Here is a 25,819-nt window from a genome sequence, read left to right as displayed (position 1 = left end):
AGAAAGATACTGTACCAGTCCCCTGTAGCTTAGTGTTGAACGTACCGATAACACTATTGAGCCTGCAAAGAGGTGGGAAAATGTGGGATACAAATGCAATAAATAATAATAATAATTACAAACTGGCTGGGGACATTTTTGACTGACAATACTCTGTGCACATGCTCTCAATCGCAATACAGAAGGTGACTAAAAAAAAAGTATTTAAAAATGTTTCCTATGTCAGGCCACTTACACAGGAACTCAGGTTCGCTCTTATCTAGTTCTTCCTTTAAAAAAAAAAAGAAAATAAAAAAAACCCCTGCAAGCTCACCTTAACTTGCTATTAAAAAAAAAAAAAAAAAGGTTGCTAGCGGCGCGGCCGCCGGTGATTGACAGGCAGTTTCCGCGTGCTCGCGAGCGCTCCTCCGCCAGCCCATTGGCCGAAGGGTTGTATCCCACTTAGAACGTTGCCGCCCCGTTCTTTCCGCGCTAGCCACGTTCGGTTGAGAGGAGCCCAGCAGCAGCAGAGTGTACGCCGTGCGATGGGGTCGCGGCCGGGGCTGACGGCGCCTTGACAGCTGTGCACAGAGACAGACAGAAAGACGGGCGGACGCACGTAGGGAGAAGGAAGGCAGAGCGCGCGCGCGTGCGCGCGAAAACGAACGGACGGACGGAAAGTAGCGCGAGCGGCCGCGCCGAGAGCCAGGCGGGAAGGACCCCCGGGCCAGCCGGCCAGCGAGCGGCGGGCTTCCCACCGCCACCACCACCACCATGTTCGCCAAAGGCAAAGGCTCGGCGGTGCCCTCGGATGGACAGGCTCGCGAGAAGTAAGTGCCGGCGCGTGTGTCCGCTGCTCTCCCAGGCTGTGAATGGAGGCTCCGCAGCCTTCCAGTCGTCCCATTGTCTGGCCCAAGGAGGAGGTTTGATAATGCTGCTGCTTCTTCCTCCTTTTTCTCCGGGGGGCTTTGTTCCCGGTAGTAGCGCATCAGGTCTGAGCGTGAATAAACCCTCCCCCCCCGGCTTCCCTGCTGTTAGTGCGCGCTGGATCATGGCTATGCCTGCCTTGCGCTTTGTAAGGCATCCGGTGCCCGGAAGTCTCGAGCGCTGCTGATCGAGAGCAATTACAAATCTTTATTTTTTTTTAGTCGTCTATCTTGAGCACCTCTGGATTTTGTACGTGCAAAGTTAACTGATAACGCCGTATGAGCTTAAGGTTTCTTTTGTGTGCCGAGAACGGATTTTCTGAAATAAGTTCTGAAGCAGTCACCTTCCTTCCAGGGCGATCCTAGCTCCTCGGTTCCTGCATTAGGCAGAGGAGGAAACAGGGCCTAGAATTTAAAATTCAAGATTTGACCCCCCCCCCCCCAAAAAAAAAACCCCTTTTCCACCACATTGTGGAAGTCATATGTTTGGGGACTGCATGACTAGTTGGAAACGTGTGGGTTACACACAAGGTGTTAATTTCTCCTATTTTTCTGTTACAGATTAGCTTTATACGTCTATGAGTACTTACTTCACGTAGGAGCACAGAAATCAGCACAGACTTTTTTATCAGAGGTGAGTCGTCCCAGCTCCTGCATCCATCCCCAATTGCCTTTTTATTACATTGGTAGCCTTTGTTTTCAGAGGCAAGTACCATGGCCTCCATTTTGAATTGTTATCACCTTTTGCCATTTATTGCTGTTTGGTCTGAGAAGCTCTAAGCTGCTTTGGTGAAGCCTTATTTTCTGGCCTAATTCTTTGCCTTCTTATTTTCCTTGTAGATCCGATGGGAAAAGAATATAACATTAGGGGAGCCTCCTGGGTTTTTACATTCTTGGTGGTGGTAAGTGGTTATATTCCTTTTGAACTCTTTTCTGGCCCTCTTATGTTTGTGTAAAACAGGTCAGTTTACCAAAGTGGAGGACTTTGTCATTAGCCTCAGCAGAACTTTCCATGATTGTGGAGTTTTTGGATGTTCAAGTTTTCAGCTGACAATACAGTTTTCATGTGCCCAAGTGTATAGGAAACAAAAAAAAAAAACAAATTGAAAAAAATGATATGGTAAAACAGCTGCTAAATTTTCCACTTGAGAAATTGGTCTTTTCTGCCCATCTTCTGAAGATAGAACTTCATTGTCTGGTTGATCTGTGCTGGTAAAATAGTCAGAAGGTTTTACTTTTGTTGGAACTGGCTTCCACAAGCTCTTGTTTTGCAACTACCTAAACTTTTCACCATGTAAGAAGTGTTGCTCCACAGTAGGGTATGGGCTTGTCTAGTGTTGGCTATTCTGCAGTGCCACTGTAACTTCTCATTGAGCTAGGACCCTGGGCGATTTCCCTGCTTATCCTTGTCTCTCAACCCAGCTATTGCACCAACAGCTCTTGGGCAGGTACGGCACGCAAGTGGTTCATTCGCTTGCCCCCTGAGGTGCTGATGCAGCAAGCTTGGGTTAGAGCCATGTGCTGATGGCTTAGTGCACAGCTTCATAACACAAGCATAATGCCAAATTTCTGTGTCCTGATGTAGTAAACAATTGTGTGTAAATAAGATTAAAAAAAAATTGTGTGCAAATCGGAGCGCACACTGGATGCTTACACAGTTGTGTGCTGAGGGCAGCTAGTGCTGTGTACATGTCTTTAGCAGAGAATTATTTGTGTGTGTGTTGGAATGTTATACTGCACATAAAATGTTTGCAAAGTTGATTTATATGCTGGTACAGTTTTTTTTTTTTTTTTTTGGTTTCTGCTCAAATCTGCGCGTAGCTATTGATGCTTTGAGTACAGAACCAGCTCTTCTCCTGTTCAGTCTTTTTACCCAGTGCGCTAGAAAAAAGTTGCAGATGCGGTTATGCTCACAATAACAAGAAGAAACAGACATTGAGGGTCCCCGATGCTCAAAACTCTAGCACTGTACTGAAAAATGCCGGAGAAATGGCACAGGAACAGCGGGTCGGAACAACTCCCTAATGCTCAAGGCTAATGAGACACAGATATGGGTGCGCTCTTAGCCTTCAGCATTATGGAGTTTGGCTGGAGGATAGTGCCTGCGCATGCGCTCAAGAGTTGCGCGTCCCCAATCAAACTGTCCTTTCTTTCACCGGTCGCTGGAGCTGCCTTTCCTTCTCCTATACAGACCCTTCTCCTCTGGTGCCTTTCAGCCACCTCCCTGGGGCTCCGTACAGAACTCTACAAATGGGGTCAGTAGGTGCTATTTCAGATGACGGTGTGTCGGAATTGTATTAAATAAAATTGAAGCAACCATACTTTTAAGAAGTGCAGCATAAAGTGGCGAAAGAGGAGATTTAGGGCAGACGGGGAAGCTGCAGTATGGGTTCTGGTGTTTACAGTAGGTCTGCGGAACTAACTTCTTGACTGCTCAACACCACTGCCTCTCTGCTTCTTCAGAAACCCTAAGGCCAGCTCCGAGTTGCCGTAGGGTTTCCCAGGTTAGGGTGCCCTAGTTAACTTTGCCGTTCTCGGAGCATGGGGAGCATAGGAAATGACCTTCTCTACATCTTATTAACATGTGATTTGTGCTAGTTCTTTGCAAGCTCACTGTTCCCCCCTCGCTAAGAGCCCTCTGAGCAATTCTGCGCTAGTCCAAAAGCTCTAAAGGCTTCTAGCGTCCGCATTTGTTTCCGAACATCGGGCCCTGAATCCTCAGGGATGCTTCCACAGACTTGGCGTTACAGCCTCTGCCTTTCAGTCTCTCACACTTTTCTGATGGCCTCATTGCCATTGGTTTTGATACGCTTTGTGCTGGTGTCTAATGCAAGGCTGTGCAGCAGAGATTTTGCACAGAAGCTAACTGTGTGCTCACAAAACTGTGCTCTGAAGCTGCGCTTGTCCCCTTATCCCAGTTCCACTTCTGGGATAAGGATAAGTGTACTGCATTGGCCCCTGAGTTTGACCACTAGGCACCAGTATTGTTGATGCCCTTCCATTCCTCTGCCAGCGCTCCATCTGCATTTGGCCATCCTGATGGCTGACATCTATTTTTTTTTTTTTACATTTTGACCAGCAAATTGTGCCACAAAATACATGTTGCCATACAAATGTATTCAGATAAAACTAAGACCAGCTGTACACTGTTGTCCCTTGATTCCTCCCTTCCTTCCCACTGAACTGGGGTCTTCAGGCTGTTCTTTTTATGTATGTCCAAACATAGTCACGTCTGCCCTTTGCTAATGTGGCCGGTCATCTTTTGCTTATATATATATACGTAAGTCTCTGGTGAGGCCCCATTTAGATTACTGTGTGCCGTTCTGGAGACCGCACCTACGAAAATGTATAAACAGGATGGAGTCGTTCCAGAGGGCGGCTACAAAGTTAGTAAGCAGTCTTGAACACAAAAAGTATAGGGACAGGCTTATGAACCTCAACATGTATACGCTGGGAGAGAGGAGACATGATAGAAACGTTTAAATACCTCAAGGGTATTAATGTACAGGAAGTGAGCCTTTTTCAACTGAAGGAAAACTTTGGAACGAGGGGGCATACGATGAAGTTAAGAGGGAATAGGTTTAGCAGTAATCTAAGAAAGTATTATTTCACAGAAAGGGTGGTGGAAGCGTGGAATGGCCTCACGGTGGAGGTCGTGGAGTCGAGGACGCTCAGAATTTAAAAAGGCATGGGATAAGCATGTGGGATCACTTAGGAAAAGGAGGAGTTAGGAATTACAGAGGATGGGCAGACTTGATGGGCCATTTGGCCTTTATCTGCCATCATGTTTCTGTATTTCTAGTGGCTACAAATTTTAGTGGATCTTAGGAAAAGGCTCTTCCGGTAAGGGAGATGTGGTAAAGGCAGTTAGCTTAGCGGTGTTTTAAAAAGGTTTGGACGGCTTCCTAAAGGAAAAGTCCATAGACCATTATTAAATGGACTTGGGGCAAAATCCACTATTTCTGGAATAAGCAGTATAGAATGTTTTGTACTTTTTGGGGATCTTGCCACCAGGTATTTGTGACCTGGATCGGCCACTGTTGGAAACAGGATGCTGGGCTTGATGGACCTTTGGCCTTTCCCAGTATGGCAATACTTATGTACTTTATTTGGATTTTAGTTTGCACTTGTTCAGTGATAGCAGGCATTATGAGCTGCTGGTTAAAGGAATCATTCTTGGTGGCAGCTGGAGTGGCTGTGGACTCCAGCACCCAAGAACAGCATAAGGCAGCAGCATCAGTGGAGGGCAGTTCTACAGGCAAACTGTTGCAATATACATTAGCACCTGTTAACTGTTAGTGCTTGAGTGTGGTAATTATCCCATTGGCATAACTACGTGCGCTAAGTTTTGGTATTAAGTGTGTGCTGTGTCGGGGTGGGAATTGGTGGAGAATGAGCATGGACCTGCATATTGCAGTTAGCACGTGGTACTTACTGAATGGCTCTTTCAGGAGGTGCTGCATGCATCTGCGGTAATTGCAGAGGACATGCTGGGCACACCCTCTCAAAAGTTAGTGTACAGCCTTTGTAATTAGTGTCTTAGTTTGCTGTTACAGTATGTGTAGCAAGAAATTTTCACAGTATAGTAAAAGGTGGTCCACTAGATGGGTGGTTAAATCTCCCTTCCCCCCCACCCCCCTCTTAACACGTTTGCAGTGTGTTAAGGTCTTGCCTGGGTCTGATTTTGTTTATAGGGTCCATCAGTGTGGAAGAATATTATGAGTAAGGCTGGAAGCTTGGTGGAGTGAATAATTGTTATGAGAGCGTGTTGCATGTTCTCAGTGTGATCGGTACAAAGTATCATTTAAACTGTCTATATTGGAATAAAATATTTGTTCATATGTTGTAGTTTCACTTGGGATTTTCCTTCATAACGAGGGCAGTGAAGTCCCCCCCTAACCTCGTGTGTGTCAATACTCTGGACTTATCTGCTGCATTTTCCCCCATTCAGGGATGTTAGGAAATAATCTGTGTTCTGTTCAGGGATGGTTTTAAACATCATTTAGGGCCAGTGGTGTCAGTCGTCGTCCCCCCCCCCCCCCCCCCCCGGTCAAATTTAGGGATTGTTTTTCTTGTTTATAATCCTATGTTTTTACAGATAATCGGCTCACTTGTGATTTGCTCTATATTTTGTCTAGTATAATCAAGGGCTTGGTTATTACTGAAATAGATTTCTCTCTGAATAGTTTGCTTTGACTGATTCATGGGTTAGACAGGTGGAGGTGTGGCCTAGTGGTTAGGGTGGTGGACTCTGGGCCTGGGGAACTGAGGAACTGAGTTCGATTCCCACTTCAGGAACAGGCAGCTCCTTGTGACTCTGGGCAAGTCACTTAACCCTCCATTGCCCCATGTAAGCCGCATTGAGCCTGCCATGAGTGGGAAAGCGCGGGGTACAAATGTAACAAAAATAAAATAGATACTATTTGGAGATTCTACATGGAATGTTGCTACTATTTGGAGATTCTACATGGAATGTTGCTACTATTGGAGATTCTACATGTAATGTTGCTACTATTTGGAGATTCTACATGGAATGTTGCTACTATTGGAGATTCTACATGGAATGTTGCTACTATTGGAGATTCTACATGGAATGTTGCTACTATTGGAGATTCTACATGGAATGTTGCTATTCCACTAGCAACATTCCATGTAGAAGGCTGTGCAGGCTTCTGTTTCTGTGAGTCTGACGTCCTGCACGCACGTGCAGGACGTCAGACTCGCAGAAGCAGAAGCCTGCGCGGCCACATTGGTGATCTGCAAGGGCCGACTTCTACATGGAATGTTGCTAATGGAATAGCAACATTCCATGTAGAATCTCAAATAGTAGCAACAGTGGAGGAGTGACCTAGTGGTTAGGGTGGGATTAGGGTGGTGGACTTTGGTCCTGAGGAACTGAGTTCGATTCCCACTTCAGGCACAGGCAGCTCCTTGTGACTCTGGGCAAGTCACTTAACCCTCCATTGCCCCATGTAAGCCGCATTGAGCCTGCCATGAGTGGGAAAGCGCGGGGTACAAATGTAACAAAAATAAAATAGATACTATTGGAGATTCTACATGGAATGTTGCTACTGTTGGAGATTCTACATGGAATGTTGCTATTCCACTAGCAACATTCCATGTAGAAGGCTGCGCAGGCTTCTGTTTCTGTGAGTCTGACGTCCTGCACGTACATGCAGGACGTCAGACTCACAGAAGCAGAAGCCTGCGCGGCCACATTGGTGATCTGCAAGGGCCGACTTCTACATGGAATGTTGCTAGTGGGACTCAGGGCAAGTCACTTAACCCTCCATTGCCCCATGTAAGCCGCATTGAGCCTGCCATGAGTGGGAAAGCGCAGGGTACAAATGTAACAAAAATAAAATAGATGCTATTGGAGATTCTACTGGAATGTTGCTACTATTGGAGATTCTACATGGAATGTTGCTACTATTGGAGGTTCTACATGGAATGTTGCTATTCCACTAGCAACATTCCATGTAGAAGGCTGCGCAGGCTTCTGTTTCTGTGAGTCTGACGTCCTGCACATACGTGCAGGACGTCAGACTCACAGAAGCAGAAGCCTGCGCAGCCACATTGGTGATCTGCAAGGGCCGACTTCTACATGGAATGTTGCTAGTGGAATAGCAACATTCCATGTAGAATCTCAAATAGTAGCAACAGTGGAGGAGTGGCCTAGTGGTTAGGGTGGTGGACTTTGGTCCTGGGGAACTGAGTTCGATTCCCACTTGAGGCACAGGCAGCTCCTTGTGACTCTGGGCAAGTCACTTAACCCTCCGTTGCCCCATGTAAGCCGCATTGAGCCTGCCATGAGTGGGAAAGCGCAGGGTACAAATGTAACAAAAAAATAAAAAATAAATTGCATGGATGACATTGTCCTGAATAGGACTTTTTTGTTTGTTTTCTTATTTGCTTGTGTCTTTAAAAACAAGCAATAAAATAGCAGAGTGTTTGATTTATCTTTTAATGTACAGAGCTGCTCATGGGTTGGGTCTTGCATGTATGTGATCTTTGGGCATTTGATTTTTTTTTTTTTCACTTAAAAAATTGTTCTTTCCCTCTACTTTCCATCCCACAAGTTTGGGTCACAAAACCAGGTGAAAGCTATTGGGGGATTAGTTTTTTTAGGTCCAAAGTTTGTGCCAGTTTTAAAAAAAATGGAACTTCTGGTTGAATGAGGTGCCGTGTGACTTGCTAAGCTCTGCTCTAGCACATTTGTAGAGATCATGAATGAATGAAAACTGTTTTCCATAGAAGGGGAACCGTGTTTCAGTAGAAGCAGAGCTAGGCAGTCAGCTTCTTTATGCTGTCTTTCCCTCCTCCCTTTGCCTGTTTGAGAAAGAATTGTTGGCCTTTGAGAATTTGAAGTTTGCTCCTTGACAGGTTTTGCAGCAGATGTAGGACTGTATGTGACGGTCTCTGGGAAAAGGCGACTAAAGTAACGGATCCAAAATTTTGAGATTGGCTGACTTTTTCACGTCATGGGTCTATTAAACAGTCTGAAAAAGTTATGTTTGAACTTCTGTAACTTTTTTTTTTCCACATAAAATGATGGAGTTTGGACTGCTTGCTGTAAAAAGAATTTATTATCGAGATCGAGTATTCATATGTAATATTGCATCATACTTTATACTATGAGTTCATCTTGTGGGGCAGACTGGATGGCCTGCACAGAAAGCAAATAGAATGTTGGGTATTATTAGAAAAGGAATGGAAAACAAAAATGAGGATGTTATAATGCATTTGAATTGCTCCATAGTGCGACCACATCTCGAATAGTGGGTTCAATTCTGGTCGCCGCATCTCAAAAAAGATATAGTGGAATTAGAAAAGGTGCAGAGAAGGGCCACGAAAATGATAAAAGGGATGGGACGACCTCCCTATGAGGAAAGACTGAAGCAGCTAGGGCTCTTCAGCTTGGAGAAAAGACGGCTGAAGGGAGATATGATAGAGATCTATTAAATAATGAGTGGAGTGGAAGGGGTAGACGTGAATTGTTTGTTTACTCTTTCCAAAAATACTAGGACTAGGGGGCATGCGATAAAGCTACAATGTAGTAAATTTAAAACAAAGCAGAGAAAGTGTTTCTTCACTCAACATGTAAATCTGGAAATCGTTGCCAGAGAATGCGGTAAAGGCAGTTAGCTTAGTACAGTTTAAAACAGGTTTGGATGGCTTCCTAAAGGAAATGTCCATAGACCATTATTAAATTGGACCTGGACAAAATCCACTATTTCTGGGATAAGCGGTATAAAATATTTGTATTTTTTTGGGGATTTTGCCAGGTATTTGTGACCTGGATTGGCCACTTTTGGAAACAGGATGCTGGGCTTGATGGACCTTTGGTCTTTCCCAGTATGGCAATGCTTATGTACTTATGTACTTGGATTCTGAATGGAATCTTGCTACTCTTTGAAAGTCTGCATGGAATCTTGTTATTCTTTAGAATTCTAGAATCTTGCTATTCTTTGCAGTTGTACATGGAATGTTGCTACTCTTTGGGTTTCTGCAAGGTACTTGTGATCTGGATTGGCCACTGTTGGAAACAGGATGCTGGGCTTGATGGACCTTTGGTCTTTCCCAGTATGGTAATACTTATGTACTTTATCTGCTGTTATTTATTTATTGCATTTGTATCCCGCATTTTCCTACATATTTGCCTGCTCAATGTGGCTTACATTTCTCCGTCATGGTATCATCATGACTGAATAAACATATACAATTAGTAATTACATAGGAAATAAGGGAAATATAGTGTATAAAAGTAACATGTATAGAGAGAACATTAATGGAATAGCAGATGAGACGGTGCTTTACTAAAGTTCAAATGATGGATCATTATGGTATGTTCTGCTAAAGAGGTGGGTCTTCAAGGATTTCCGAAAGTTGATTAGGTCATGTATTTTTTCATGGCAGTTGCATTCCATAGCTGCGTGCCTATATAAGAAAAACCGGATGCATGTGTCAGTTTATATTTCAGTCCTTTGCAGCTTGGGAAGTGGAGATTCAGGAGTGTGCGAGATGATTTTTTTTGGAGTTCCTGAGTGGTAGATCTATGAGGTCTGACATATAGACCGGAGCATCTCCATGAATGATTTTGTGACTCAAGGTACAAATCTTGAACATAATGTGTTCCTTGACTGGGAGCCAGTGCAGCTTCTCTCTGAGGGGTGTGGCACTTTCGTATTTTGCTTTACCAAATATGAGTCTGGCTGCAGTATTCTGGGCGGTCTGAAGTCTTTTGATGACATGGTCTTTACAGCCAGCGTATAGAGCATTGCAATAGTCCAAGTGACTTAATACCATTGACTGCACCAGGCTGCGAAATACATCTCTTGGGAATAAAGGTTTTACTCTCGTAAGTTTCCACATTGAGTGGAACATTTTCTTTGTGGTATTCTTCACATGACTTTCCAATGTGAGATTTCGGTCAATGGTAAAGGCTTATCTACTGTGTTTCATTAAAATCTCATTTTGTTTTTTTTTCTGATGGCTTGGTCACCTTTTCCCAGAGATGGTCACACATGATCCTGACCTAAAGGTTGCAGGATATGAAAATCTTGATAGGCTGTTTTCCTTCAGAGATCTGTAGGCTTCTTTTGCAGTGTTCTGCCATGGTATTTGTTTCTTTTTTACATTCTTAAGTCTTGCCTTTGGTCTTCCAGGCTTCTGAATTGTAATCTTGTGTTTATGTGGAATTCAGTTCTATTGTCACATGTCCAGTTGTGGTTAGTATGTAAGAATGGCCTCCCTTCCCTGTCACTGTCACACCCCATTCTGCAGTATAGAGGATTGATGGATTCTTAGCAGTTTGATAACCTTTCTTTCTTTATTTGTTTTTTTAATAAATTGGACAATCATAAGTCTACTCCAGACATGACATACTGGAGCAATATTGTGGTGGATCTTTTGAATGAACACATGTGCAGGTCTTGATTAAACTGACCAAGAATGGTAGAAATTGATCCTGAATGTTAAATATCAGTTACATCATTTTATTTTTTTGTAAATAATTAATGGTATGCAATGCTTTTTATTTCAGGGATGGAGCTGAATTCTGTTAATACCTTCTCTTACCTGACTTGATGTTGCTGTGGCCTTTTGAAACAGGATTTTTTTTGGGGGGGTTCTGGAGCAGCTGGATTAGTTGATTGAGTCTACTTGCATCATTGTAGGTTTTGCTGTTTGGCACCAAAGTAACAATTAGTAACCTGACCCTTCTTTTTCCTCTTTCTCTTTAATGCAGTGTGTTTTGGGATCTGTACTGTGCAGCCCCAGAAAGGCGAGATACCTGTGAGCATTCGAGTGAAGCTAAAGCCTTCCATGATTACGTGAGTAGCCAGTTTTTAATCCTTGCAGTAATTACAGGGTTGGTTAGCTCAGACTTGTTCTGAACATACACCAAATGCAAACAGCAAGCCAACTGGCAAACGGCGTTTCTTTCTAATTATTTTTGGCAGAAGGAGCATATAGAATGTGTTAATTTATGCTCCGACTTGGTGGAAGTGTGTATCTCTTTGTAAGTTTTCTATTTAGGTTTTACTCTGGATTCTTACCAGTGATTTAAAGCCTCTCTGATTTCAGATTGTTGGTGAAACCGTTACATTGTAATAAAGGTTTAGGGAAAGGCTGGTGATGGTAGTTTGTGGGGATCAGTGATAATCTTCTTAAAGAAGGAGAGGTCTTTGGCTTCCTTTGTATTTTCAGATGTGATTACAATAATAGTTTTAATATAAACATTACATATCAACATTACATCAGCTTTTATCTTTTGTCGTAAAGTAGAGTAAGGTCTTGATTATCTGACCTTTGCTCATGCAACCATTCAGCATATCTGACAGACCCCCCGGTGACGTTCAATGTGCTTCTCTTTACGTTTTCCGAGCCTGGGACACTACTTTTTACCACCGTTGTGAGCCGGGACCCTGTCTTGACTGTCTTTGTTTCTGCTTTGTTTGAGGGGTTACCTTTTGTTTTTCGTATTATTCGACTTTTCATCCGACAGCGGGTCGGTTCCGTTTAGGTTGGATGCCCGAGGCTTTACTGTAGTGTGTTTTTATCAAATACTCAGTGTTTCCCCTTGCAGCCTCTGGTTCTTTGAAACCTTGGTTCTCATCTATCCCTGTGTCATTCAGTATTTCACGGAACTGCCTCTGATCTGGTGCCAGTTAAAGTGCTGACAGCAGCCCCAGAGAGTGACTTTGTAGCTTCTGTGTGTGGAAGCTATTGATGTGATTAAGCCCATTCACCTGGGACAGAGAAGCAGTTCATTTGTGCCTAGGATGCCACTTGCCAATGAGCTGTTACTCTTTGCTAGTTGGCGGGCTTTAATTTTTTTTAAAAGCATCTTTGCAAAATTCTGTATCTTCCCCCCACCCCCTCTCCTGCCTTCCATAGTAATGTTTTATAAAGTCTGCCTGAAAATCACAGTAAGATTTAAGGCTTTTTTTTTGGGGGGGGGCAGGTATTTTCTGAGTTATATGCAGGTGGAATCAACTCTCGTTGCTCTTTATCCTCCGTCTCTATTAAGCCACTGACATGTATTTTGAATGCAAATAGGAATGTCAATAACACTGGGAGCCGTTGTCCGTCTAGCTTGTTCCTGTGTTGGGAATGTAGCTGTTGCTGTTTTATCTTAAGATTTCCTGGTTGAGGATAATATAAGGTTAACTGGGCTCCTGCACTCTGGATTCCTCTAGTGAAACTAGCTTCTGACACCTTTGCACTGCTCTGCTTGGCTTTCTCCCTCTCTGTGGGACGGGCAGGGGCACACCCTTGATTTCGATACTGACTCCCTTGAGAAGAAAGGTGATTTTGTTCAGCACTATGGATGGCGGTGATACTATAGAAATAAACCTTTCCTTTTTCTCCGATTTTTGGCGTGTGGACTGAGGAAGCCCAATGTGAAAGGTTGCTTACCTGTGCTTTCCTCTGTAGTTCAATTGTGATGCAATTCTTATTACCCGCCAACTCCCAACTAGTGGCTCAAAGCGGGATAGAAACTAATAAATGAAAAAAAAAAAAAAAAGAAACTAGAATAAAACTAATAAATGAAAATTGAATTAAACAAAATTAGCTGTAGAATTTCTGAAACAAGTTTTCAAATGTTTACAAAAGCTTAAATATGTTGCTGACATTCTAAGAGAAATGGTAAAGAACACCGAAACTTATAACCACCTGATAAAGAAAAGAAAGTTCTAATTTCAACTTATATTTAACATCAACTAACGAAGGAAAATAGAGAAGACAGGGTCATTCCAGATCTAGAGGAAAATGAAGCAGATGGAAAAGCAGATGGAGAATCAAAGAATCTTACTAAACAGTTGGGACTGCAGCCATCAAATATTTTATAGACCAGGCAAGCCGGCGTAAAAAATACTCTGGCCTTTACTGGAAGCTAATATAGTTGAACCTGGCAAGGAGTCACGTGATCGTTTGTCCATGGATGGCATCTTTGTGTTATAGTAACATAGTAGATGACGGCAGAAAAAGACCTGCACGGTCCATCCAGTCTGCCCAAGAAGATAAATTCATATGTGCTACTTTTTTATTTGTACTGTCCTCTTCAGTGCACAGACCGTATAAGTCTGGCCAGCCCTATCCCCGCCTCCCAACCACCAACCCCGCCTCCCAACCACCAGCTCTGGCACAGACCCTATAAGTCTGCCCAGCACTATCCCTGCCTCCCACCACCAGCTCTGGCACAGACCGTATAAGTCTGCCTAGCACTATCCCTGCCTCCCAACCACCAACCCCGCCTCCCAACCACCAGCTCTGGCACAGACCCTATAAGTCTACCCAGCACTATCCCCGCCTCCCAACCACCAACCCCGCCTCCCAACCACCAGCTCTGGCACAGACCCTATAAGTCTGCCCAGAACTATCCCTGCCTCCCACCACCAGCTGTGGCACAGACCGTATAAGTCTGCCCAGCACTATCCCCGCCTCCCAACCACCAACCCCGCCTCCCAACCACCAGCTCTGGCACAGACCCTATAAGTCTGACCAGCACTATCCCTGCCTCCCACCACCGGCTCTGGCACAGACCGTACAAGTCTGCCCAGCACTATCCCCGCCGCCCAACCACCAGCCCCGGCACAGACCGTATAAGTCTGCCCAGCACTAGTCCCGCCTCCCACCACCAGCCCTAGCACAGACCGTATAAGTCTGCCCAGCACTATCCCCGCCTCCCAACCACCAACCCCGCCTCCCAACCACCAGCTCTGGCACAGACCCTATAAGTCTGCCCAGAACTATCCCTGCCTCCCACCACCAGCTCTGGCACAGACCGTATAAGTCTGCCCAGCACTATCCCTGCCGCACAACCACCAGCCCCAGCACAGACCGTATATGTCTGCCCAGCACTAGCCCTGCCTCCCAACCACCAGCTCTGCCACCCATTCTAGGCTAAGCTCCTGAGGATCCCTTCCTTCTGCACAGGATTCCTTTATGTTTATCCCACGCATGTTTGAATTCCGTTACCGTTTTCATCTCCACCTTCTCCCGCGGGAGGGCATTCCAAGCATCCACCACCCTCTCCGTGAAAAAATACTTCCTGACATTTTTCTTGAGTCTGCCCCCCTTCAATCTCATTTCATGCCCTCTCGTTCTACCACCTTCACATCTCCGGAAAAGGTTTGTTTGCGGATTAATACCTTTCAAATATTTGAACGTCTGTATCATATCACCCCTATTCCTCCTTTCCTCCAGGGTATACATGTTCAGGTCCGCAAGTCTCTCCTCATACGTCTTGGAACGCAAATCCCATACCATCCCCGTAGCTTTTCTTTGCACCGCTTCAATTCTTTTTACATCCTTAGCAAGATACGGCCTCCAAAACTGAACACAATACTCCAGGTGGGGCCTCACCAACGACTTGTACAGGGGCATCAACACCTCTTTTCTTCTGCTGGTCACACCTATCTCTATACAGCCTAGTAACCTTCTAGCTACGGCCACCGCCTTGTCACACTGTTTCATCGCCTTCAGATCCTCAGATACTATCACCCCAAGATCCCTCTCCCCATTCGTACCTAGCAGACTCTCACCGCCTAACACATACGCCTCTCTTGGATTTCTACTCCCTAAGTGCATCACTTTGCATTTCTTCGCATTGAATTTTAATTGCCAAACCTTAGACCATTCTTCTAGCTTTTTCAGATCAAGTCCTTGGATAGCTGGCCGTATGGCTGGACAGGCTTCCAGCACAAATAGCAGTACTTGGGCCTTGCTTTCTTCAGTTTGGAGAAGGGGCGTGGAGCACCTCATTTAAATGTGATTTGTGACGACATTGCTGTCTCTTTTTAGTTTCAGTAGCTGATCCTGTGTTCAAAAGGAAGAACAGGGTAGGCACAGTGTATTTCCTGCTGCAGCTGTGAACAGCATTTTTAGCCGGTGTGGTGCGGTATGAGCAGCCTTGGGACTGACAGGGTAAATTGCTGTGTTGAAGCAGCACATGTATGTACAAGAGGGTTCTAGTGGACTGTACGGAGGAGGGGAAGATCTCTTCTGGTTTCTTTTGCTGATTGTAGGGGAGTAATGTAGCTTTGCATGGCCTGGTGTCCAGTTTGCCTGTGATCTTTTGGTTCCTATGGAGCTTCTATCCTTGAACAACAAGGAATGTCTGTGTTTACTGTTACTTGCAGTATGTGGGCTGTTTGTTTTTTTTGGGTGTGTGTATGTATATATAACCGTGAACCTTATTTGCACTAACTTTTAAGGTCATGTGGACTATGTGATAGAGGTCTATAAAATAATGAGTGGAGTGGAATGGGTGGACTTGAATCATTTGTTTACTCTTTCCAAAAATACTAGGACTAGGGGGCACACAATGAAACTACAGTGTAGTAAATTTTAAAACAAATCAAAGTATTTCTTCACTCAACATGTCATTAAACTCTGGAATTCATTGCCAAAGGATTTGGTAAAAGCAGTTAGCTTAGCAGGGTTTAAAAAAAAGGTTTGGATACCTTCCTAAAAGAAAAGTCCATAAGGCATTATTAAGATGGACTTGGGGAAAATCCACTTCTTATTTCTAGGATAAGCAGTATAAAATGTGGTGTTTTGGGATCTTGCCAGGTACTTGTAACCTGGATTGGCCACTGTTGGAAACAGGATGCTGGGCTTGATGGACCTTTGGTCTGTCCCAGTATGCCAACGCTTATGTTCTTATGTTAGGTGTCGGTGTTGGTGGTTAACTGCTAGAATTGCATGTTGGCCTCTCCCTTTGTTCTTGCCATCTCTGCTGGGGTTTTCAGTAACTCTAGCTTTTCGCTGTGTGAGTTGTCTCCCGTGTCCTTACTTCCTGCTTCCCAGAGGTTTGTGTCAAATAACATATTGAAAATGTAGGCATGCTTGGGATTGAAAAGGTTGGGAAATGCTGTCGTCGCTCCTCCTCCTCACCAGTTTACCACTAGTACTGTAAGTAGCACGTCTGATCTGTTGCTGCCCTGCTCAGAAATACTGCTAAGCTTAATTTTCTGATGGACTTGAGTATACTGGGGGATGTAAATAACTGATATTGCTCCTCTTCTCTTGTGCATACTTATTGTGGAAATCTGAAAACCCAACTGGGTTGGTTCCCTCAAAGACTGCGGTTGAGCAACCCTTGGTTTATATTCACCGTTGTCTCAAGTAGCATCAGGTTGCAGTAAGCAGTTGGATCTGTGTGTGTATGCACATACGTTTATAGTCTTCTGCCAAATCTGGCTTCTCCCGTGGTGTGGGGGAATTCCTCAGAAGCAGTTTAAAGCCATATGAGCAAAACAGCTTAGCAACAGGTCTTCTGGTTGATACTGGTACTACTGCACTTTTGAACGGGGACAGGATTCTTTTAAATGCAGTGTTTCAGATTTTTTTTTTTCCTCGCCATAGTTTTACTGCATCAGTGGATGTTTCATGGAATACCACACGCTTACCGCTATTCCCGTTCTTGGCAGTGGTAGATTAGTTTCAGGCTTCCTGATGCACAGTCAGTATTTGGGAGCGGTTGAAGGGGTTGACAAGAGTTTCAGCCCCTGCACTATCTCGGGATTGACTTCTGCTTGGCTGCATGTCAGCAAGATGAAAGCCAATACGATTTGAGTTAGCTGTGATGATTACCAGTTAAGTACCACAGAGAATTTCTGTCAAGATGTTTGATAACATGGAAAGGGGAATTACAGAGAACCGGGCCATGAGAACAACTTACTGTTTTCTATGAGCTGCTGAAAATTTAACTTGGCTGTTGATGTATAGGTTTCTGATATGACTTGGGTTTTTCAGGGGACATGGCTTTCTAACTAAGAGGTTAATCGGTAATGCTTTAACCAGCTTTGTGAGCATGCGAGGTAGCCAGGTCCTATAGCAGAAGGATTATTTAGGAAGTGTATATAAATTAAGCTGTATCTATACCACACCTGCACAAATGTGTGTGTGTGTGTGATCTGAGTGTATATTATGTAGGGTCCTCCCTTCCCCACCCTTTGCACATGAATTCCTGTGGCAGGATGGTTTCTCACTGGCATTGTATGTTGCAGTGAACAGGGCTGTGAAGTCAGAAGCAACTTTGGGTGGAGCTGGAGTCTGTAAAAATGTTCTGACTCAGACACCAGCTTCAAAATGAAAATAAAACATGATAATATATGATAAATGTATTATTATTTATTTATTATTATTAAATGTATTATTTTATACTTACTTTTTGTTCAGGTTCTGTGTTCAGACTTCAAATAAACATACAGTATTTTGTGGTCCACTATGGTCCGTGTTGAAGGAGCCTGTTTATGGAATTTGCTGCTGTTTGAGCTTCATAGCATTGATTCCATTTTACGTTTTAGAAAATTATTATTTAGTTTGGTTTATTGCAGTTAGGCATTATTTTGGCTTGTGGTGTGTTTTAATTCTGTGCAAATGATTTTTTTTCTTTATAAGCTGTTTTTGTGTTTATTGTAGTTACATTTTGTCTATTTTAGTTTGTTTTGCTGTTTGTAGTATTTATTGTGTATCTTAACCATGGCAGATACAAATCAAGGTAAGGTATACACAAAAAGTAGCACATGTGAGTTTATCTTGTTGGGCAGACTGGATGGACTGTGCAGATCTTTTTCTGCCATCATCTACTATGTTACTATGAGGCATATTTTCAAAGCACTTTGGGAGGCTAAGTTCCATAGGTTTCTATGGAACTTTGGGAGGCTAAGTGCTTTGAAAATATGCCTATGTGTATGTTACTGCCTAGACTGGGGATTGAGCAGTCAATAAATGTTTTAAATAAATATCATATGTTTCTGCAATTAGTCACATTTTTCTTAGATTTATATAGTAGGATTGAGTTGAAGATTTGGTGTACTGACGCCCCCCACAGCCCTGGCAGCGAAGCAGGACTTCTGGGTGCTGGCCATTTGGGCGCTTGAGTTTTGGGTACCCTTGAGGGCGGCATCTAAAAATCCTTTCTCTGCTTCTTACCCACCTTGACCTCTGGTACTTGTTGGCACAGGCTGCTCACTGCTTGGAGCAGAAGGGAAATGTGGACTGCCCTATACGATGACTGTGAGGGAGGATGGTTCTTCAGGAAGCCTGTTCTGTCCTTCCTCCCAGACTCCACCTGGGCAGCCCACATTTCTTTCCTGCTCCAAGGACCTCTGGCCAAAATATCGAGCAGCCACAGGCCCTGCTCTCTGCCGACCAGTACCAAAGGTCAGTGCAGGGGAGAAGTAGACAGAGGACTTTTGGATGCCCAAAAGTCACGGGTGCTCCACTGGTGGCTTCCATATGGTGGTGCCAAAATGACAGCTCCAAAACTCATGTACCCAAGTTGCAGAATTTGGAGGCATTCACATGTATAAATATCAGCAGGGTGCAGCTAGAATAACCCTCTGAACTGACCAAACGTTGGCCTTTAGGCATTCCCAGTTCTCGGAAATGTTACAGAATTGAGGTTGGACAGGAGGAGTCGGTGTATCTATGTGGCGTGAATGGAGAGGGTTCGAATATAGCGTCCATAAGGGGACATGGATAGCACTAAGAGGCCGATCGGTAACACTTTAAACTGAATTTGACGAGCAAGCAAGGTATCCAGGGCCTGTAGCGGAAGGAAGCACTCTGTTTTAGGTAGTGTGTATGAACAAAGGTTAACCCACTGGCTTCTACATTAGTGTTAGATATGGACATTTCTGCAAATCACAGAAAGTATTAACAGGAGTCATTCTAAAAATTACGCGTAGTCGTAGCCTCCCCTTGCTCTGCATTAACAGGATGTGAAAACCTTTGTGTTAAAACTTGAGTGTTCATCAGCTTGGGTCTTGAAAGTAGAAAGTTGCTTCTCGTCCCTCATTGTGAAGGTGAAATTGATGCTCTTAAGACAGGCTCATTCAAGTTCAGTCCTCAAAGGCTGCAAGCAAATCAGGTTTTCAGGAAATCCCTAATGAATATCTGCATACAATGGATGTAATGGGCGTGCAGGTCTTTTTCACGCATGTTCATTAGGGATACCTTGAAAACCTGGCCTGTGTGCAGCACTCAAGGACTGAACTTGGAGAAGCCTGCTCTGACAAGTGGACATACTTGAGGGTTCGGGTGACCCATTCACTGAGCTGAGATTTATAGAATTGGAGGTGTAAGATTTTTTTTTTCTTTGGGTGGGGGGGGGCAGGGAGGGAGGGAGGAGGAGGTGGTCAGCATATACATGATTCAGCATTGTGAGCCTTAAGTGTTTATCATATGCCATCCCTAATGAAAATAAATTGTCAACAGTTGTTCCGTAACTGGCTAAATTAAAATCTGTAATTAGTCAATTAGATTAGAGTTGGCACAACCTACTAACTGTGTCATGCTGGTTAGGTTATGAAGAGAGAGGGTGTGATTTTTAATTACCGAATGCTAATTCTGACAGTTTCAAATAGAAACATACGTTTTTCTAAATCTTTTTTTCTTTTTACGAGGGGGATGTTTTTTAAAATTAATTTGTTTGTCTAATTAGTGGGGGAGGGAGCTTGGCCAATTAATGCTTACACATTGCATTGGTTTATCATCATCTGAAATAAGTGTTTCCCAACTTTGCTGTTTTCATTCACCTATTGAGTGGTGGTCTGCCAAAATGACGCTCTGTAGAGATGGTATTTATTGAATTTCTTTGGTTGATAGTTCTGCAAACCGGTGTAAGTGCTGCATCCATTACGGAACTGAGCTAGGGCTCTCCAGAGGCAGATGAAAGCCTCTCTGCAAGCGAAAAGTGTACCCCATTTGAAAAGGCAAGGAGCGTTTCTGGTCAAGCAGTGGATGAACATCTGTTAGGAAGGGCAAAGGTCTTGCATTTGATATATACAGCCTTTCTGTGGTACAGTGGAGGGTTAAGTGACTTTCCCAGGGCTGTTGCCTCTGAAGCTTAGTTAAACTTGCAATCTAATTCCAACTTTTAGTTGTCTTCGTATAGCAAGGACTTGATTGCCTTACCCTGCTAGGGACTGAAAGCTGATTCCATAGCATGCTTAACCTTTATACCTTTCAGGAAATGTAGACTGCCCCTATTTGACTGACTGTACATTTGTCCTTTAGATTGTAAGCTCCTTTGAGCAGGGACTGTCCTTCTATGTTAAATTGTACAGCGCTGCGTAACCCTAGTAGCGCTTTAGAAATGTCAAGTAGTAGTAGTAACCCTGGTTGGCCTGGTGAATAGAAGCCAAGCCTAGGATTTCAACCTGAGCCTTCTATACTAATATGCTTACCCACCATGCTGGCTCTAGTGGTGAGCCCTCTGCAGGATCTACGCATAGGTTCTCAAAGAACATACAAGTTAGATCACACCTAGTAGCAGACACGAACAGGTGAGCTTTTTATCTTGACAGTAGGGAATCGGGTAAGTAGGCTCAGTCCAGCTGTAAGGCAAGTATGGTTGCAGGCAAAGCTCAAGCCTAGAGTGAGAAAGCAGGACTGGAAGTTTTGGCAAGAAGCTGGGCATCTCTCAAGTTGCTGGAATGCCTCAGTTTCCATTAACCAGTGCGATTCCTCAGGTGCATAGTTTTTAGTCTGCCGTATTATTATTATTACTTATTGCATTTGTATCCCACATTTTCCCACCTCTTTGCAGGCTCAATGTGGCTTACAATATATCATGAATAGTGGAAATATATAAGAAAATAGATATTTAGTATTGCAGAAATATCTTGGGTGACATGATAATGATAAAGCATGATAGTAATATAACAAGCAAAAATCATTAGGCAGTACTGGATATATGTGTAGGAGTTCACATTTGCATAGGCCAGTGCTTCTCGGGCCAGTCCTTGGAGCACATCCAGCCAGTCAGGTTTTCAGGATATCCACAGTGGATGTCTCAGGGGCATAGTTTTTAGTCTTCCCTGTAGGCCAGTGCTTCCTGAAAACCTGACTGGCTTGGTGTGTCCCAAGGACTGGCCTGAGGAACCCTGCTGTAGTCATCCTCTTGTGCTCAGAACATAAGAACAGCCATACTGGGTCAGACCAATGGTCCATCTAGCCCAATATCCTGTTCCCAATAGTAGCCAATCCAGGTCATAAGTACCTAGCAGAAACCCAATTAGTAGCAACATTTCAATGCTACCAGTCCCAGGGCAAGCAGAGTCTTCCTCAATGTCCATCTCAATATCAGACTATGGACTTTTCCTCCAGGAACTTGTCCAAACCTTTTTTAAACCCAGAAACACTAACCACCAGTGCCACATCTTCTGGCAGCGAGTTCCAGAGCTTAACTGTTTGTTGAGTGAAAAAGTATTTCCTCCATTTGTTTTAAAAGTATTTCCATATAATTTCAAGTTAGCCCATTGGTCAGTGTATCCATCTTTTGTTCTGACTCATCTAGTTCAAACTTTGCAATAATCAGGCCTCCCACCCAGTTGAGTTATGCTGGGCTTGGGGGGTGGGTGACAAGAAGGGCAGTTTTTTTTTTTTGTTACATTTGTACACCGCGCTTTCCCACTCATGGCAGGCTCAATGCGGCTTACATGGGGCAATGGAGGGTTAAGTGACTTGCCCAGAGTCACAAGGAGCTGCCTGTGCCGGGAATCAAACTCAGTTCCTCAGGACCAAAGTCCACCACCCTAACCACTAGGCCACTCTTCCACTGTTGCTACTATTTGAGATTCTACATGGAATGTTGCTATTCCACTAGCAACATTCCATGTAGAAGTCGGCCCTTGCAGATCACCAATGTGGCCGCGCAGGCTTCTGCTTCTGTGAGTCTGACGTCAGACTCACAGAAGCAGAAGCCTGCGCAGCCTTCTACATGGAATGTTGCTAGTGGAATAGCAACATTCCATGTAGAATCTCCAATAGTATCTATTTTATTTTTGTTACATTTGTACCCTGTGCTTTCCCACTCATGGCAGGCTCAATGCAGCTTACATGGGGCAATGGAGGGTTAAGTGACTTGCCCAGAGTCACAAGGAGCTGCCTGTGCCTAAAGTGGGAATTGAACTCAGTTCCCCAGGACCAAAGTCCACCACCCTCACCACTAGGCCAATCCTCCACTCCTAGGGTTGGAAAAGGCTTTTCAGCATAAAGAAGCCTAATTAGAGCAGATGAGGACCAGGTCAAGATTTTGCTGTTAGTTTTGTAGGTGAAGCCACAAACGTTCTTCTTTTCTTGACATTTTCTTTTTGAAAGAGCTCCTTTTTAATAATTAAAACATAGCAAAATAACCAGTAATATGATTTTTTTGTTTCCCCAGTCTGAGCAATGATGATCATTGGAACCAATATTTGCAAAAAAAAAAAAAAAATCTCAAGGAGAGAGACATTTTATGCAGCAGCTTAGCTAAACTAAATGCTTCAGGCTGGCATGAAATCCCATTGACTCTTTAAAAACATCACATGACAGTACAGAAGCCTCTGAAAAATCCAACATAGGTTTGCAAGGCATTGTGGAGCCCGAGGAAGAGCAAAATGTCAGATGCTCAAATTCATACCATCAGCTGGAGTCTTAAAGTACTGTATTGGTGTTGCCCTACAGCCAAGGTAACATGGCATAGAGCTCCTATCGGGTAGCTGGCTGGTGCATCTTTGGCTGCCCTGAGAATTGTGTGCGTTTTGAGATTTTATCTTTAGGTGGTGTGTATATGTAGTCGTGGAAGCCAAGAACTGTGGGCTGTAATCTTATAGAGAAAGGGAAATGGGACTTGATATACCGGCTTCTACATGGAATGTTGCTAGTGGAATAGCAACATTAACATTCCATGTAGAATCTCAAATAGTAGCAACAGAATCTCAATAGTAGCAGCATTCCATGTAGAATCTTCAAATAGCAACATTCCAGAATCTGAAATAGTAGCAACAGCAACATTCCATGTAGAATCTCAAATAGGGAAAGGGAAATGGGACTTGATATACCACCTTTCTGAGGTTTTTGCAACTACATTCAAAGCGGTTTACATAGTATATACAGGTACTTGTTTGTACCTGGGGCAATGGAGGGTTAAGTGACTTGCCCAGAGCAACCAGGAGCTACAGTGGGAATTGAACTCAGTTCCCCAAGATCAAAGTCCACTGCACTAACCACTAGGCTACTCCTCCACTCCTGAAATGTCTGGTGGCAGAACTAGCCCAGTACGTTGTAACTAGGTAAATATCAGAGCATGTAAACTCTCTTCTCCTTCCTGGGGAGTGCTGGCACCAAAAGTGGCTCACCAGGTTCTGGGTAAATTAAACTCAGAGTTAAGATTACCTCTGACAGGCTCTCATATCTGTCTGCTCGGCACTGGTGCTGCAGTTGGAAGTGGGCTGCCAATTCAGATCCAGAAACCCATCTCTCACTGGGCATTATTTGGTAGGAATGGGCAGCCAGAAAATGTTTGTTTTTGTGTCGTTTCTGGGAATGTTCGTTGGCCAAGTTTTGTGTCACAGAAGCAAATTTGTGGAGTAAAGGCTTTCTGAAGTGTATGTACTCTTTTTGGAAAATGGGTGCACTCTTTTGGAAGGAGAGTGCACATTTTTGGAAAGATTATGTTCTCTTTTTTCTTAGTAGTTGCGTGCATGTTTTGTGGTTCTTATGCGCGTGATAGTTCTTTCAAGTATAATGGCAGCAGTTTTAGGTAGGAAAGGGAAATGGTACTTGATATACCGCCTTTCTGAGTTTTTTTCAACTACATTCAAAGCAGTTTACATATATTCAGGTACGTATTTTGTACCAGGGGCAATGGAGGGCTAAGTGACTTGTCCAGAGTCACAAGGAGCTGCAGTGGGAGTTGAACTCAGTTCCCCAGGATCAAAGCCCACTGCACTAACCACTAGGCTACTCCTCCACACCTTGTTTCCAAATATTGCGCATACTTTTGAAAGAGTGCACAAATTATTGTGTTCTTTTCCCCACCTTGTTTTCATTCATTAATGATATGCAACGACATGGGAAATTATTGACGTTTCCTAGGCCATTTGCGTATTTAACATACACCCATGTATATCCCACAGAAAAGGAAGTATGTGTTAGGCGGTGAGAGTCTGATAGGTACGGACGGGGAGAGGGATCTTGGGGTGATAGTATCTGAGGACCTGAAGGCGACGAAACAGTGTGACAAGGCGGTGGCCGTAGCTAGAAGATTGCTGGGCTGTATAGAGAGAGGTGTGACCAGCAGAAGAAAAGAGGTTTTAATATCCCTGTATAAGACGTTGGTGAGGCCCCACCTGGAGTATTGTGTTCAGTTTTGGAGGCCGTATCTTGTGAAGGATGTGAAAAAAATGGAAGGGGTGCAAAGAAAAGCTACGAGAATGGTATGGGATTTGCGTTGCAAGACGTATGAGGAGAGACTTGCTGACCTGAACATGTATACCCTGGAGGAAAGGAGAAATGGGTGATATGATACAGACGTTCAAATATTTGAAAGGTATTAATCCGCAAACGAACCTTTTCCGGAGATGGGAAGGCGGTAGAACGAGAGGACATGAAAAGAGATTGCAGGGGGGGAAGACTCAAGAAAAAATGTCAGGAAGTATTTTTTCACGGAGAGAGTGGTGAATGCTTGGAATGCCCTCCCATGGGAGGTGATGGAGAGGAAAATGGTAACGGAATTCAAACATGCGTGGGATAAACATAATGGAATCCTGCTCAGAAGGAAGGGATCCCCAGAAGCTTAGCCGGTGGTGGGAGGCAGGGCTGGTGGTTGGGAGGCGGGGATAGTGCTGGGCAGACTTATACGGTCTGTGCCCTGAAAAAGACAGGTACAAATCAAGGTAAGGTATACACAAAAAATGGCACATGTGAGTTTATCTTGTTGGGCAGACTGGGTGGACTGTGCAGGTCTTTTTCTGCCGTCATCTATTATGTTACTATGTATGTTACTATTTTGCATAGCCCGCACCTCTGTGCCGACATGAGCATGCGCAGGAGTGTTTGCGTGGGTGACTGAGCTACACCAACAGTGCTGGACTGGAGGAAAAACAGAGCCAGCAGACAATGTCCATTTACAGTGCCAAAAAGAAAGTCGTATACGCTAAAGAACATGGGAATCATGAAACTGGGCATATGTTTTCCATCCATGAGTAGTACAAAGCTAAGAAAAAACTGAAAGAAATCCAGCCTAGAAAATCTGCATGGCATGGAAAATCTGCCAAATGGCCCAATCTGAAGGTAAATCTGTGGGTACTAGATAAATGGATGCATCAGGACACATGCTCATTTACCCCTTCAGGGAAACAGAAACATGCTACCTATACAGATGTCTGCTGCTGAATTGACACTGCATGGCAGGCATTGAAACCACATTCGATCATCAATGGATTTAAAAAAGCAGGTTTAATTGGAGAACAGATGTATGATTCTACTGATGAGGAGGAATACGAATTTAATGACGACGAAGCGGAGGCATTCGCTGCAGAACATTTTAACAACATTGATGATAGTTTGAAGGTTTTCCTTTTAGCGATGAACAAGATAATGTTTGAGAAACTGAAGTATTGATGCCATAAACT

The 25,819-nt window shown here is 43.9% G+C and overlaps 1 protein-coding gene across 2 annotated transcripts in view; it reads left to right on the top strand.

The window, feature by feature from the left end:
- The first annotated feature begins 482 nt into the window (after nt 1-482).
- Nucleotides 483-25,819, top strand: part of SSBP3 (single stranded DNA binding protein 3) — a 291,646-nt gene continuing 266,309 nt past the window's right edge. For both annotated transcript variants that reach the window (XM_030206353.1, XM_030206351.1), the window contains exons 1-4: nt 483-809; nt 1,467-1,539; nt 1,746-1,807; nt 11,152-11,236. In XM_030206353.1, the coding sequence (XP_030062213.1) occupies nt 754-809; nt 1,467-1,539; nt 1,746-1,807; nt 11,152-11,236 (276 nt within the window). In that variant the 5' untranslated portion in view covers nt 483-753. The remainder of the gene's footprint in view (nt 810-1,466; nt 1,540-1,745; nt 1,808-11,151; nt 11,237-25,819) is intronic.

The sequence above is a fragment of the Microcaecilia unicolor genome, chromosome 6 (genome assembly GCF_901765095.1).
Source record: "Microcaecilia unicolor chromosome 6, aMicUni1.1, whole genome shotgun sequence".
NCBI classification, from domain to species: domain Eukaryota; kingdom Metazoa; phylum Chordata; class Amphibia; order Gymnophiona; family Siphonopidae; genus Microcaecilia; species Microcaecilia unicolor.
Note: the sequence above shows the minus strand (reverse complement) of the source record. Positions and strands in the feature narration are given on the sequence as shown.